At 40.1% G+C, this 16,788-nt stretch overlaps 1 protein-coding gene across 5 annotated transcripts in view; it reads right to left on the bottom strand.

Moving 5' to 3' along the window:
* Positions 1 to 16,788, bottom strand: part of LOC107034531 (NACHT, LRR and PYD domains-containing protein 12) — a 40,498-nt gene that overhangs the window by 13,610 nt on the left and 10,100 nt on the right. For 2 of the 5 annotated variants that reach the window (XM_072956079.1, XM_072956080.1), the window contains exons 3-6: positions 11,394 to 11,464; positions 10,259 to 10,303; positions 5,394 to 7,053; positions 3,342 to 3,431 (exon numbers count right to left, since the gene is read on the bottom strand). In XM_072956079.1, the coding sequence (XP_072812180.1) occupies positions 3,342 to 3,431; positions 5,394 to 7,053; positions 10,259 to 10,303; positions 11,394 to 11,463 (1,865 nt within the window). In that variant the 5' untranslated portion in view covers position 11,464. Of the gene's footprint in view, positions 1 to 3,341; positions 3,432 to 5,393; positions 7,054 to 10,258; positions 10,304 to 11,380; positions 11,482 to 16,788 lie in introns of those variants that run through there. The other 3 variants (XM_015247841.3, XM_015247842.3, XM_072956081.1) reach the window with 2 other exon arrangements.

The following is a 16,788-nucleotide window of genomic DNA, read 5'->3' on the forward strand; positions in this document are numbered from 1 at the left end:
TAGCTTGTGGGCTAATATGGGGGCCCTGGGAATAAACCCTCGAGAACCCCAAAGAGAGAGGAGAGACTCTGATCCCCATCCGCAGAGGAGACAACCAGTGTATCGCAGGCCAGGAGATTGGGATTGCCCTTGGTGTAAAGCTGTGAATTTTTCACGGAGGGAAACTTGCTTCCGCTGTGGGAGGGGTATCTGGCTGCAGACCCCTCAGTGAATTCAGAAATATGAAACAGAAAATAAATATATTCCCAGTGGGAACTCAACTTTCAGAGGGAAGGGGGAAAGGTGGGAGAGGGGGCTCGGGGGGAGGGGAAGGGTGGGAGAATGGGGCTAGGGGAGTGGGTGGGAGGTGTGGTGGGTGTAGACTGACCAAGAAAGACATGTTCTGATGACCGCCTTTGTGTTCCAGAGCACTAGCATTCGACACCCCAGAACTGCTGCAGCTTCTGTTCGTATGTGTCTCTCCCCAGCCCTGGTATCTGGTGGACCTGGGCAGCCATGTATATAACACCCCACCTTTCCCCCAACTAGGCAGTAGATGACTGGAGCAGGAATGGCCATCTGATCCATCCTGAGCCAAACAGACTCTCATGCTCGGGTCTGAACAGAGAGGCAGATTCCATAGCCAGGATGGTGTTGGGTAGTGAAGCAGTGGGTCTTTTGGAGTCTGGATCAAGGTCAGAGCCATGGACTCCGAGATCTGGCCCTGGCTGTGCAGGAGCAAAACCGTGTGCTTTACAGAGGCCAAGTGTCTTAGAGGATGACAGTATGAGCCCCAGGGAGCAGACGGGAACATAGAAGCAGAGAGGAATTGATCCTGTGACCCCAGAGATGGAGTGTGTGGTGGCAGACTACTTTTCCACTTCCTGCAATTATGCTGAGTGCAGATCCACTTTACACAGGCCCTGTTTTCTTTAAGCTAACTTGAGTGGGTTCTTGTTCTGGGCAACCAGATTATTCCCAAGCAGGAAATGGCACCAGAAGAGCAGTTGTAAACCACAGACCATCAAATAAAATGTCGGAACTGGCTGAAAAGGTGCATCAGGGAGTGATGGGTAGTGGGGATTCCTGCATCCCGAGTCCGCAGGAATGAAATAGACTGGAAGCTCGTTCATGTTCTGAGCAGTGATATGAGAAACCATCAAAGCAGGTCCGGGGTTAACCCCGGGTTTACAACACGGCAGAAATTTGCCACCCCTAAGGGAATCCCTCCAGGCTGCGTACAGAGGATGTCAGCACCAGCTGCAAGTGAGGACTGCTGTGGCTGCGCAGCCCCATGAAAGAGAATCCTCCCTAGTCCCCAGTGGGCAGAACTGGGGACAATCAGATCTGAACAGGGAACTCATGCCACTGCCAAGGAGGCGAGTCAGCAACTGACAGTGCCTGGAGGGTCTGCTGGTCTAGACTACTGACCAAAGGATGGTGCCATCCTGAGAGTTTCTCTCCCCCAGCCCATCACCAGGATAACAGTCGGAGGGGAATCTGACTACAGAACTCCTAACGAATTCAGATATGAAGAATAGAACATACTCCAGTGGGAAATCAGTTTCCAGAGGGAGGGGACATAAGGGGGAGGATGGTCTGCCTCTCCCTCCCCTGATGACTCTAAGCTGTGTTGAAGGGAGCTAAATGTATGGTTTAGCCTACAGGAGGAAGGATGGTGAGGACTCACACCTGGACCAGACAGACAAATGGAGGAGCTCTGGACATCAACTGGGGACTATGGACCTAGATACTGAAGCCATCACAGCCCTGGGACATCTGTGCAGCAGCTGGATGTGACTTCAGGCTGTCTCTTGTTGGGGCAGATGTGGACAACCATCAGGAGTGGGGGCAAGCTCCCTAGCCTGCACTTGTCAGAAATGTCCTTGGGCTTGTTTATATCCTCTTAGGCCAGGGTTTCCTAACTTCAGCACTCTTGACACTTGAGGTTGGATAATTCTTTGTTGCAGGGGGCTGTCCAGTATACTGTAGGATGTTTGGCAGAATCTCTGGCCTCCATCCACTAGATGACAGTAGCACACTCCCTCCAAAAAATTTGTGACAACCAAAAGTGTCTCCACCGCGGGAGGGTAAAATCGCCCCTGGCTAGGAACCATGGAGGCAGTGAGGTACTTAGGAGTAGTATGAACAGGAGGAAGACAATTGCAAGGGTGGGGAAAGAGTTGCAAGGGTAGTGTTCAGCAGTGCCCAGGGCCCCTAAGACAGGAGGTTAAAAGTTGGGTCTGGCGGTCACCTTTGAGCCAATCTGGGCATGGGGTGAAGAGGGGTCAGAAGCCCAACTGCAAGGATTGTGGAGTGTGCGGAAGTGAGGAAGTGCAGTCAGTGCTGGGGGCTCCTCTTCAGGGACATTTGACTGTGAGGTAGATCCTGCACAGTGTATTGGAGTCATCTCCACTATACTGTTCAATGAAAAAAATATAATGGCTAATTGAGTGTTTTGTGAAACAAAACCTCCAAAAATTCTGTAAGCATATGTGTATGCTATGTATATTATAGATTTATGTGTGCCTTATGTTACAGATTTATGTTTGAATAAGCAAAAAAGGTCTGGAAAAATATTTAGCAAATAAGGTATTAACTAAGGAGGGTGGGATCAAGATCAGAGAATGGGAATCAGAAGTGTGGGTTTGGGGTGAGGTTGAGGTATGGGGCAGTAGGATGGAGGGCTTTTATATCTTTATATATTTCTGTGTTGTATAAAGCAAAATAAATGCTCACAAAAAATACAAAAAATAAAAGTAAGTGAATTTACTGGCTTGGGTGGGTTTGGAAAGGCCACTTCTTCCTCTGGGATGGGAGGGAGGAAAAAGCAGACACTGATCTGCCTGGCAAGGGGGTGGGAAATCAGGGGGGCTCGTGTCTGTGTGTTCATGATGTGGACAGACAAGGCATCTGAAAGTGAGCAAGGACATAAGGTCATGGCGGGGGTGGGGGCTTCTGAGAAATGGCACTTGGTGGAATAACTGCACAGAATGAGGGTGGGGAATGGAGGGAGAGAAAAGGAAACTAAAGTGGGAGTCTGGAAGGAAAAGGCAGGGGAGCCAGGTAGGTCCAGGATGGGAACCAGATACAAACCTTAAGTATTACAGCCTGACACCCACTAGCTACAGCAATAACAGCACATACAAAAGGGGAAGAGGCAAGAGGGATTGGCAGGGGTCTGTGCCTGACTCCCTGTCCCTTCTAGGCTTGTAGCATATCTTTTCATTTGCTGTTCTGCTATGGAGAAGCTCAGCACTAGTTATACTTTGTTTTCAGGTCCAATCAGCTGGGAGTGCAATTTCTAGCAACCCAGTCTTTACCTGAAAATACCTAAGATTTTAAAGTAAAGTTCAACTTACTTTAGGTCTTTGATTTTACAGTATGGATTACGCAGTGCTTGGCAGAGCAAGTGCAGTGGAGACACTGGCAAATTGCGCAGTTGGAAGGGCCTAAAAGAGACAAGAAAGTGAAAATAATTTAAAATGATTGAAGATAAAAATTTAAGTAAAACACTTATTTTGGCTTCTGTTGCTATACTAGTATTAATTTACCTCTTTCAAAAACCTTAGGCAGTCTTACCCCATTTTGGAGATAAGGAAATTAAGGCACAAAAAGTTAAGTAATTTTCCCAAGGTCACAGAGGAACAAAATGAAGGTCAATACTCAAATCTATTTGGCTCCAAAGCCAAAGCCATGTTATTGTGTACCACGCACCAAGGTAGGCACTTTACATATAGAATTTATCCTATCTGGTCCTTAATCCAATGACAGGTATTATAATCACTATTTTGCTGATGCTCAGAGAGGTCAAGTGACTTGCCCAAGCTATCTTTATAATATAACTGATTCTTGGTTGTCAGTACTAACGGAAGAATTAATGACAATAATTGAGAACTAGAAAAGTTCAATACAATTGAAAAATGTGGGAGTTAGGGGCACCGATCCCTTCCAGTCAAAAATTCATGTAAAACTTTACAGTCAGTCCTACCCATCCCTCCATATCCGAGCTTCTGCATCCAAGAATTCAACCAACCTCAATCTTGTAGTATACATTTATTGAAAAAAAAATCCATGTATAAGTGGACCTTTACAGTTCAAACCTTTGCTGTTCAAGGACCAACTGTAGTAAATTCTCACTTAGTCAACATGCTTGGGAAAAGAGTTTTGGGGTTTACAATTTGAAGAGAGTTTAAGCTCTCTGATAAAGTCAATAGAATTGAAGTTTGGGGACTTCACCTAAGGCTGGTTTTCTGGAAAGCCAGAATGAACCAGAAGCCCCTTTTTGCTTGCATCAGTGCTTAAAAATCTCTCAGTGTATGCTGTCTGTTATTTTACTTTATAATATATAGTTGAATTGAAGCTGTCATGAATTCATCAAGACATTGCAGCCAAGGTCCTTCATAATTCCAAGTTCATGTAATTTTTCCTACTCCTTTCCCTCTGGTCTTAAACACAAACTCTTGCTGCACCTTCCCTTCCTCACTTCCCACAAACACACATACCCCATGCTCATTTCCACTTCTATGTTACTGCCCACTGAAGAAATACAACTATCTGAGAAAAGACTCAGGTTAATGCACTTTCCAAGTCGAACCTTCTGCCCACTCTCATCTCCTTGTCAAGATCTCCTACCCCTCAGCTGGCCCAACAACTAAAGGAGAGGCGCTGTCAATATTAAACTGAGTACTGAGAATGGACCTATGAACAGTGGCATTTTCCAGATAACAAAGGTATAAGTCTTCTTGGCTGCTTTAGTCAGTAGAGCTGTATTTGTAGTATACAGAGTCTGTATTGTATAAATGGTTTACCTAAGCCTCTTTCAACCCCAGCTCTTGACTTTCTGTGAAAGTGCAAGTCTGGTAAAAAGAACTAAGGCTTTATAGCAGTATTCACAGGAGTGCAGCTCTGCCCCTTACTAACCTGGTGGTTTTTGAGGCCTCAGTGATGAAGTATATGTAGAGGAGAGTGATGACCAATTCAACATGAAGTTTACAATCTTTTCCAGAATAGTTATCAACACCAAAATAGGAGAGTCCCCCAAAATAATCTTAATGACTTATGTGCTCATAACTTTTTATAATTAGAAAGCACCTTCACAGAATGACATTGAAGACTAATAAACACACATACTCACAAACACACACTTATAGTGACTAGCACAGTGCCTGGCACATAGTAAGTGCTCAAAAATGTTAGCTTTCCCTCAGTGTCTACATAGGCCAGTGTTCAATATGTGATAAATAATCAAATCCTTATTGTGTTGATTGACATAAAATATGGAAACCAGAAATAATTAATTTTATTTACTGACAATGCTATAAATGATCATGCACTTGAATACTTGAAACAAACAAGAAGGCCCATCATTGCAGTAGGCCAAAACACTGAAGAAAATATATTAATATACTCACTGATTAAGCGTTAAGGTTGGTGGCATGAATGCTGAGGCTCGATCTTCCTCCTCAAATCCAAGTAGGTGCTGACACTTCAGAGACACTGACAGGTGACTGTGACTGCTTTTTACACAGAATGACATAGCCAGAATGTCCATTTTTGTATAGGTAGGTTGAAGCAGTATAATTGACTCTAACTCAGCAATTATCCTTTTTGCATATTCTTCTTCCTGAATCTCATACAAACAGCGGAACAAGTCCATTGGCTCAGTCTGTAACCTAGAAGATTTATCCTTTATTTCTTTCTCAGTCCACTTCAGTAACTCCTCTCGAAGTCCTGGAGAGACTTTTCTTCCAAAAGTAGTTTCCACAGTCTTTCCCTTTCCTTTATGTAAGAGACCAAATAAGAACTGTATTGTTAATGATGAAAACCCTTTTCCATACTGCTGGAATATTTCTTGCCACGTTTTCCCCACTTGATCAAAAAACATCCAGCTGCTGTCATTCTTCAGGGCATAGAACACAGCGGAAAGGAACTCTTGGAAACTGAAGTGAAGGAAAGTATAAACACTGACACCACTTTCAACTTTTTTCAAAAAGTGATTAAGAAAAGTGCAGTTGGTATCATATACTCCTATCCCATGTCTTCTGAGGTCACTGACTTGAAATAGGACCTGCTGGTTCTGCAGTCCCTCTGCAGCCAAAGAACAAAGGCCCCACAGGCAACTCTGTCCCTTCCACACTGAGATGCCTGTAAGGGTTTTGAGGCACTTAGAAAAGTAGAACAGATATACATCAGTCATGGTCTTAAGTGACCTCATAAGAGTCCTGTCACCATCTCCCTGTGACTGCAGGACATGGCAGATCATCCAGGAGATGATGGGAAGAGCAGACATAATGTCAAGGCCTTCATTTTCTCGCAGACCATAAAAGACTCTCATTGCTGCATTAGCACCTGAAAACTGACTTAAGAAATATGCTTTTTTTTCAGCATCTGTAAACCATAAGATCTCTGCCTGGATAGATTGTTTTAACAGAGAATGGAGCTTCTTCATGGTTGTAGGCCGGGCAGTTATCAGGAGGGAGGATTCAGGGAATAGTTTTTTCCTCACGAAACTACGTAAGAGGGTCTCTACCGGCTTCTTCTCCTGGAGGTTGGCACTAAGATCCTCTTCCTGGTCACATACAGGGTACTGAAGCTCAGGAAATCCATCAAGAATGAACAAAAGCTTCTCTGGATATACAGGAATAACGTCCAGGATTGGTCCATTTATATCTTGGAAAGTTTTAGTGATCAGGTCAGCAGCACTAAGTTTAGCAATATGGCTTATTTCTCTGCAGTTTACATAGATGAGATAGTCAAATCTGCCTGGAGTAACTATTCCTGCTGCCCAGTCAAACATAAACTTATGCACCACAGCTGTTTTCCCAATCCCAGCACATCCCTGAAGCACCACAGTTTTGGGTGAGCTGGAGCCATCTTCTTCAGGATCAAATACATGTTCCATCTCAATAAAATTATCTTGTTGAGGAATTCCGCATGCTGGCTTTTCTGATATACAATGTTCTTTTACAACAAGCAGTCGTGACTTTATATGCTTGCCATGGAGATAACATTTATCAACTCCTATTTTTTGGTATTTTTCCTCCAGATGTTTTCTAAATACTTCCCGGTAATCTAATAAGGTGACACCAGAGTTAGTAATCACAGAATCCTAGACAACAATACAAACAACAACGTTATAACTAATATCACCATCACCACCATCTCCACTTGGATGTCTCAAAGGCTGCTCAAACGTCATGTATCTGAGCCCTTGACTGCTACTCCGCTGCCTACTCCCCTAAAAAAAACCCTCCCCAGGCATCTCATCTTAGTGAAATGGTGCCAGCCTCAGAAAAATGTTAGGAGTCATTATTTCTTTTTTTCCTTGAATCCTCCACATCCAATTAGCAAGGCCTATCACTTATACCTCCAAAACAAGCCGTCAATCCATTTATTTATCACTACATCCTCAAATACCACCCAAGTACAAGCACTATCAGTTCTTTACTGGACTGCTGAAATGGCCTCTTAATCATGTATTCTTGCCATCTGTGGCGCTTCTCTTTACACAAGGAGCCAATGTAATCTTCTAAAAGTATCAATTACATCATGTCACTGCCCTGCCCAAAACTTTTCAAGAGCTTTTCATTACACTTGATATAAAATTCAAAATCCTTACCTTATCCTACAAGGTGTGCTACAATCTGGGCCCTACCTACCTCTGCTCCCCAGCCTCTTTTTACACCTTTCTCCTTCTCAGTCCTTACACTAAAGCCACACTGGCTTACTTTTAGTTTCTCACAAATGCCATGTTCTTTCCCACTTCAAGGCCTTTTCACCAACTATTCTCTTTGCTTGGAACACCCTCTTCCTGTTCTTCTCATGGAGAGCCCCTTCTCATCCTTCAGATATTAAACATTACTTCTAATCACCCAATTTAAAGTACTACTCCCTTTCCCATGACCCCATTTTACCTTTATAACACTTATCACAATTTATAATTGTCTTGTTTATTTTTTCATTATCTATCTTTCCCACTAAACAGTAATCTACATGAAAACAGGGACCTTATCTGTCTTCTTCATCACAGTACCCTAAGTACCTAGTGTGGTGCCTGGAACATGGTAGTCAATAAATATTTATTGAAAATGGCTATAAATGCTTGTTTTTGAATTAAAAAGAAGTCATTTATTATGCCTATTCTGTGCCAGATACTATACTAGGCCCTTTACGTATATTTTTAATTTAATTCTCACAATTTTCCCGTAAAGTAGGTATTATCCACACTTTGTAGTTGAGGGAACTGAAATTTATTCCAAGGGTTTTAAGTTTATAAGTGTGCAATCTGTGTTTAGGTCTTGTGCTCAGAAGACCCATGCTTGGTGTAATACTCTGCTGTTCCTATCCTGAAATTCTTAAACAAGGAATCTTGCTTTTACATTTTGCACCATACCCCATAAATATGTAGCCAGTCCTGCTTACAGCATCTGGTAACTTGTCCTAGATTTGGCTGCTAGTAAGTGGCAAAGACTTAATTAAGAGACTTAATTAAGACTCAGGTTTGTCTGAAGCCATGGTTTATGTGCTTAAATATTATACCACATAGCTTTTCACTTTCTGCAAATAGAAAAAATAATCCAAAGAGTCAGTTATCAAGTTCAAACTTCTGTTAAGTGAATGTCTAAACTAGTGTGAACGAAAAATACTGCAAGCCATATCAGTAAACAAAGAATGCTGAAGCCTTCAAGTCATCAGCGGCTGCTACCACCCACCAATGAAGACAAGCCTGCAGCCTGGCCTCTGCAACCACTCACAGTGGTGCACCCTGAGGGGACTCAGAATAAGAAAGGACAGGATACTGGCCCTAAATAGCTAGGGGCTTGCCAAAGGAATGAATTCAATGAGCCCAAATGTTTACTTCCTCCCATACATAGAAAAACACTAAATTCTTTAAATTGAGATGCCTGGTTTTCTTTAGTTAACAAGTAATCTTTTAATGCTCCAACTACCCGATCTTTGTTGTAAAACTCCTATATACCCTAGCTCCTCCCCTACCTCTTCTGAGCAGTCCCTCAGAGCAATCTGAAAGGCTGTCATCCCAGGCTAGAAGGGGTTCCAGTCCTCAGAAATATCCGCCAAATAAACCATAACTCTCAACTTTTAAGCTGTGCATTTATTTCAGTCGACACTAACATTTCCCAATTAAGTTTTCCATGGAACACTTTTGCAAGATATTAACAAAAGAACGATGAAAAAGGTGTCCTGTGGTCAAATAATGTAAGGGGAATGCACCTTCTACCCCTTTTTAGAGTTCTCAATGCATATTATCATGTGAAAGGCTCTTAGAGGATCTACAATTAAAAAAAACAGGCTGTTTAACTTTGTTCAATTCAGTTCAATATTTTCTGGTCTTAAATGACTACAAAATCCTTTTTCAAAAGCAAAATTATTAATTCCTGGAGAATAGTAATCTGTAAAACTCAATTTGGGGAATGCTGAGCTACATAAATGTTGGCAAACTTATTCTGTAAAATTCTGTAAACAGTTTAGGCTTTCAGGTCTCTGATGCAATTACAGGCATACTTCAGAGATATTGCGGGTTCAGTTTCCGACCACTGCAATAAAGCGAATATTGCAATAAAGCAAGTCAAACAAATTTTTTGGTTTCCCCATGCGAAGTTACATTTACACTATTCTGTAGTCTATTAATTGTGCAATAGCATTATATATAAAAAACAATGTACATACTTTAATTAAAAAATACTTCATTGCAAAAAAAAATGCTAACCATCATCTATCTGACAAAACAAGATTGTAACAAACCTTCAATTTGTTAAAAAAAAAAAGCAGTATTCGTGAAGCGCAATACAGTGAGGCACAATGAAACAAGGTATGCCTTTACTCAGCTCTGCCATCTTAGTATGAAAGCAGCCATAGACAACATGCAAATGAATGGACATGGCTGGTTCCAGTAAAATTTTATTTACAAAAACAGGCAGCTGGCTGAATTTGGCCTACTAGCTATAATTTATTGACCTCAGTCTAGATCATTCCAGAAGCAGACTGGTCTATTCTGTCCAGAAAGTCTTGAACATCTGGTGCTTGACCACCACCATCAGTGGTCCTCCTAGTATGTGAATACCTATTCTAAATGATGTAAAGTCCTCTTTGTTATGATAGTCTGGGGCTTCATGGATGTTGCCAAAAAAAAAAATCAGATTGTTGCCCAGTGAATATGGGGGAAGAAATGGGAGAGGACTGAGAATGAGTAGCTGGGTTCATGGGAAGCACTATTCTGAAAACTTATAAAAAACAGTAAAACAGAAAAGACATCTACCTGTAAGCTCCTTCCATGAAAATGAAGCTAGAGAACTTGAAGCAGCTGTGGGAGGAAAAAGCTAGGTTAAGAGTAGCGCAATGCACATTCATACCAAAACATGAAATATACAGAAATTTAACCACACTGTTACAGCCATTCATGCTGTTCCCCAAACAGAAATATAACAAAGAAAGAAACCCACCTCACATCTAATGTCCAACATAAAATAAAACCTAAGAACTTCCCTCACAGATATACTTAAAATGTAAACATTTATATTTATATGATTAATAAGGAAAACTTTAGGCATGAAATTTAAGGGGCATACATTATTTGAAATGATTGTTTCTGACATTTTTACTTTCCTTTGAACATTAGCTTATTGCTTCTGTTGGAGCTTCTGTTGAGCCTAACTAATTAATGAGAAAGAATAAGGTACTGCTGATATTAGTTCTACAGAAATATACAATCACCTACATTCAAATGCATATACACACACTAAATCCAAACACTTATATATATAGGTATATAGATAAAAACACACAAGCGCACACACACACATGCACACCCCTCCACATTCATACAGGTTTTTAGTACTTGCACACCTTTATAGGCAAGAGTGAGACTAGGTGTGACTAGGTGGATGGGAGGAAGCAGAGCCTGGAGAGGCAGATATTAAAATGTCACAGAAATGGGCAGCAAGAGAATGGTCTGGTGAAGATAACCAGTTTCTAGTCCCCATAACTAAACATTCCTTGGAGTTCAGGAATCAGCCACTGGGGGAAGAATTCCAGCAATCTTCACTCTACTTTTTTGTGGTATCTCCTGTGAAAATCTGTGGTTACAATAAAGGGAGAGACTTAAGTCTTTCATGATTATAAATGCTTTAGGGACTATGGAAAACAGTAGAAACAACAGTTGCATCTTCTTTCTGTCTTTCTTTTTCCTCACTTTGGGAAACACAAAAATTGTAGGGAGATTATTAATGGGTAAATTCTGTATCCATGTAATATCTTAATATACACACACTTATATACATACAACACAATTTTTAAAATTCAGAAGAATCCCAAAGTCCATGAGGAGAAGAAGTAGGGGAAAGAGAATGAACAGGATTACCTAACTTATACCCTTTCTTACCTCAGTCACTCACCTTTATGTTTAGACAATAAACTCCAGGTACAAGCAGGTCCCATATCTTTTCTTCTCTTTTGACTGTTCATCCTGGCAAATCAAGAAGACTGTAATCCAAAACAGAAATGATGACTGTAAGGCCCAGTGGAAGCCCAGAGTAAAAAAGTAACTCAAGAAAGACTAGTCACTTAAGGCATTACGAAGCTGGGGGAGAGAGAAGGCCCAAAAACCAAGTAGATAGCTGGGATGGGACTAGGAGATCACATGAAGATAGACCAAAACCAACAGTCTTCAACTTGAAGAGGAAAAAAAATAAAAAGAGGATAGAATATCTGCAGACTTCTGAAGAGTACAAATACGGAGAATGTCAAATTGAGCTCTATATTGGGTTACTAAGGGAATAGGATTTAGGGAGTATACCTCTAATGCTTGTGGTCAAGACAAGAATGACTGTGTCCTTTTTTTTTTTCTTATTTTTTTATTGACGTGTAGTCAATTTACTGCTGTGGGACACAAGGCTGCCAGTCGCTAAACCAGTGACATGCAAGTTGGTAAAACAATTTACCAGAGATTAAGTATAAGAATAGAAAGGAGTTTATTAAGGTGTGCTATCATAGGCAACAGTGAGCCACAAGGGCAAGGGGTGCCTGTATGAGCACTGAGGGCTGGTTGTTGGGGTGTTTTATAAGGTCAAGTCACAAGGTACCGGATTGGCTTGTGCACAAGTCTCTGGTTGTAGGTGAGGTAAGAGGTTTAGGGTCCATGAAGGGCTGTGGGGTTTGACTCTGATAAGGCAGGCATTACCTGGGGCTATTAGTTTGTTAGGGGAAACATGCCCAGTAAAGAATGTACTTTATCTCTTGAGGGAAAAATGACTCTGTCCTTCTACAACACATTTTGGTACTATTCATAAAGGGAGAATAAGACCACAGATTAGAATACTGTGGTATAAGAATCAGTCTAGAGAGTCAGGAGATCTAGGCCCTAGACCATTTCTAAAACTATCCACCTATGGACCTTGAGTAAGATTCTTCTACTTTCTGGATCTATTTTATTATTTTCAAAATGGCAGAGGGAATGTTAGCCTAGGTTTCTTTCCAGGTTGAACACTCTAAGATCAGTGGTTCTAAGTCCCAGCTGCACATTAGAATCACCTTCACACCACCCTCTAGAATTTTTTTTTGCAATATTACTTATCAATTTCTAACACACTTGGTAATTTTCTTATGTATTAGGCTTATTGTTCATTTCAGTCTTTCCCACCTACATTTAATTATTGGCCCCAATTCTCAGACTTTGCCATGAACTTGGTGATCCACACAAAAGAAGTAGAGCTTATTTTCCCACCTTTTGTCTCTGAGCTCAGCTTTGAGACTTGCTTTGGCTAATGGAGTATACACAGATGTGACTTGAGCAGGGATTGAAATGTGCCTGCACGGTTCTACATGCCCCCTCTTGTGATCTTCTGCCACTGGCATGAGACAAGTAATGAGAGAAACAAGCCCCAGGTAGTCCATTGGTCTAAGGATGAGAAATGCATGTAGTAGAGCTACCCCAGTTTACTCAGTCCTACAGCACGAAAAGTAGAGTCACTCCTGCCTAAACCAAGAGTTGCCCAACAGAACCCTGCCTAATCAGCTGAATCCCAGCTGGCCTCCAGATCTGTGAGAATAAGTGATTAATAAATTCTTAATTTTTCACACCACTGAGATTTTGTGGTTGTTATATATTGTGGCAACAGTTAACCGATACATCTTGCTGGAAAGTAAATGTTTAGAAAATGTTTGGCATAGAGAAGATATCCCTTAAATATGTGTTGAATAAACTGAAGGAATGAATAAAATCTTTTTTAAAAAAATCCAATGCCTAGTCTGCATTCCTGATAAATTAAGTCAGAACCTTTGATAATGAGGTTTGGCATCAATTTCTTTTCAAAGTTCCCTAGGTGATTCTAATATGCAGCCAGGGAAGAGAGCCACTGTTCTAAGATTTAGTTATTTCTGATAGAGGAGAGTGTATTGGTGAAGCACACAGGCTTTGCAATCAAACAAATGTGTTCAAGCCCTGACTCTACCACTTACTATGTGACAACCACTGAATTAACATCTCTAAGCCTCAGATTCCTCAACTATTAAGTAGGGATAACAAGAGTACTTTCCTAATAAGGTTATTAGGAAGATTAAATAAGGTATGCATTTGAAGTATTCAGTATACTACATGGTACACAGTAAGGGCTCAATAATCCTAAACTGTAGCTAATGGTGTTGCTGTACCATTTGATATGGAGTAAAAATGTCTTTAAACTCAGATAGACCTTACTTAAATTCCATTTCCACTGCTTTCTAGCAATATGACTTTGAGTAAATTACTTAAACTCTCTGAGACTACAGTAATCCATCTGTAAAATATGGTGATAACAATAACTACTCCATTAATTTGTTGTGAGGATTAAATAAGATGACACATAAAACACTTAGCAGAGGACCAAGTGCAGTATGAATAATAAATGTGAGAAAAAATAAGTTGGCATTTATTATAACTGACAGAAAAAAGTTACACTCTATTAAAATCTCCACATAACAACTTCATTTTTATGAGATGGAATGTTCCCAGCACAGTGTTATATTCCTATACCCAGGGTTCTTCCTCCAATCACTAGGAATATCATGTCCTTTAAAAAATAGAACAAATTCTCTAGTAAAAATTACTCCAGTAAGCAGTACTGCCCTCAGGTAATGGAGCTGGAGGAGTACATGGCCATTCATTTTCTTCTTAGATTATCTCTACTATGCCCATTATTTCAATCACCCTTATGACTTCCTTGTTTATCCCAGTCTAACCCTCTCCTCTGAGATCCAGATTTATTCATCTAAAGCCTTACTCAACATCTCCACTTGGATGTTGACACCTCTCTTTTACTTATCTCCTTTGGTAATTATTGTTTGGTTTGTCTGAGGTTCTGCTACCTAAATGCCCAAAGCTTCCTTAGTTCCTGACCTCCTTGAGGCCTTGTTTTTGAGTACTTCATGTAGTTTCAAGCAACTCTAGTATCCTTCCAAAAATCCCTGTTTTTGCTCAAGGTTTTCAGAATCAATTTCTATTGCCTGCAACTAAAGAACTCTGACAGAAAAATTATACCAGAGATATTAAGAATGAACTATCAGAAAGAGAAAATTTAAAAAACAATCCCATTCACAGTCACATCAAAAACAATAAAATACCTGGAAATAAATTTATCTAAAGAGGTAAAAGACTTGTACTCAGAAAACTATAGGGCACTGATGGAAGAAACTGAAGATGACACAAAGAGACAGAAAGATATACTGTGCTCATGGATTGGAAGAATTAATATTGTTAAAATGACCATACTACCCAAGGCAAGCTACAGATTCAATGCAATCTCTGTCAAAATATCAATGGCCTTTTTCACAGAACTAGAACAAATATTCTAAAATTTGTATAGAAACACAAAAGACCCCAAATAGCTAAAATAATCTTGAGAAAGAAGAACAAAACAAGAGGTATCATGCTCCCTGATTTCAAACTGCACTACAAACTTCCCATAATCAAGACAGTATGAGGGGGAAGGGTATAGCTCAAGTGACAGAGCACATGCTTAGCATGCATGAGGTCCTGGGTTCAATACCCAGTACCTCCTCTAAATCAATCAATCAATCTTTAAAAAAAAAAACAGTATGGTACTGGCACAAAAAAAGACACACAGATCAATGGAACAGAATAGATAGTCCAGAAATGAACCCAAACTTACATGGGCAATTAATGTATAACAAATGAGGCAAGAATATATAATGGGGGAAAGACAGCCTCTTTGATAAATGGTGTTGGGAAAACTGGACAACTATATGCAAAAAGAATCAAACTGGACTACTTTGTCACACCATATACAAAAATAAACTCAAAATGGATTGAAGACTTAAATGTAAGACCTGAAACCATAAAACTGCTAGAAGAAAACATGGGGAATACACTCTTTCACATCAATCTTAGCAATATTATTTTGGATATGTCTCCTCAGGCAAGAAGAAGAAACAAAAGCAAGAATAAACAAATGGTACTACATCAAACTAAAAAGCTTTTGCACAGTAAAGGAAGCTATCGACAAAAACAAAAAGCCACCTGCTGAATGGGAGAAGATACCTGCAAATGATATATCCAGTAAGGGGCTAATATACAAAATATACAAAGAACTCACAAAACTCAACATCAAAAAACAAACAACCCAATTAAAAAGTGGGCAGAGGTGGGCAGGGGGTATAGCTCAGTGGTAGAGTGCATGCTTGGCATGCACAAGGTCCCATGTTCAATCCCCAGTGCCTCCGTCAAGGGGTAGAAAAATAGTCAGAGTACCTGCATAGACAATTTCAAAAAAAGACATACAGATGGCCAACAGGCAAATGAAAAGAGGCTCAATATTACTAATCATCAGGAAAAAGCAGATGAAAACTTCAGTGAGATATCACCTTACACCTTTCAGAATGGCTATTATCAAAAAGACAACAAGGCGAGGATGTGGAGGAACAGAACCCTGTGCACTGCTGGTAGGAATGTATATTGCTGCAACCACAATGGAAAACAGTATGGAGATTCTTCAAAAAATTAAAAATAGAATTACTATATGATCAGCAACTCCACTTCTGGGTATCTATCTGAAGAAAACAAGACCACTAATTATAAAATATGTATGCACCCCTATGTTCTTTGCAGCAATATTTATAATAGTCAAGATATGGAAGAAACCTAAGTTCCCATTGATAGATGAATGGATAAAGAACAAGTGATATATATATATATATATATATATATATATATATATACACACAATGGAATAGTACTCAGCCATGAAATCTTGCCATTTGCAACAACGTATGTGGAATCTAAAAAACAAAACAAACGAACAGAAACAGAGTCGTAGATACACAGAATAAACAGGTGGTTGCCATATGGGAGGGGGTTGAGGGGAGGAGAGAAGTAAGTTAAAGATATTAAGAGGTGCAAACTTTCAGTTACAAAATAAATGAGTCACAGTGTGGGGAATATAGTCGATAATTATGTAATATCTTTGTATGGTGACAGATGACAACTAGACTTATTGTGGTGATCTTTTGGAAATGTATAGAAATATCGAATCACCATGTTGTATACCAGGAACTAACATAGTGTTGTAGATCAATTATACTTCAAAAGCAGACAAAGAACCAAACTCATAGAAAAAGAGATCAGATCTGTGACCACCAGAGGTGGGGGAAGGGGATTAGATGAAGGTAGTCAAAAGGTACAAAGTTCTACTCATAAGATAAATTAAGTACTATGGATATAATGTACAGCATGATAAAGATAATTAACACTGCTGTATGAAAGTTGTTAAGAGAGTAAATCCTAAAAGTTCCCATCAC

This window comes from Vicugna pacos, chromosome X (genome assembly GCF_048564905.1).
Source record: "Vicugna pacos chromosome X, VicPac4, whole genome shotgun sequence".
Classification (NCBI taxonomy): Eukaryota; Metazoa; Chordata; class Mammalia; order Artiodactyla; family Camelidae; genus Vicugna; species Vicugna pacos.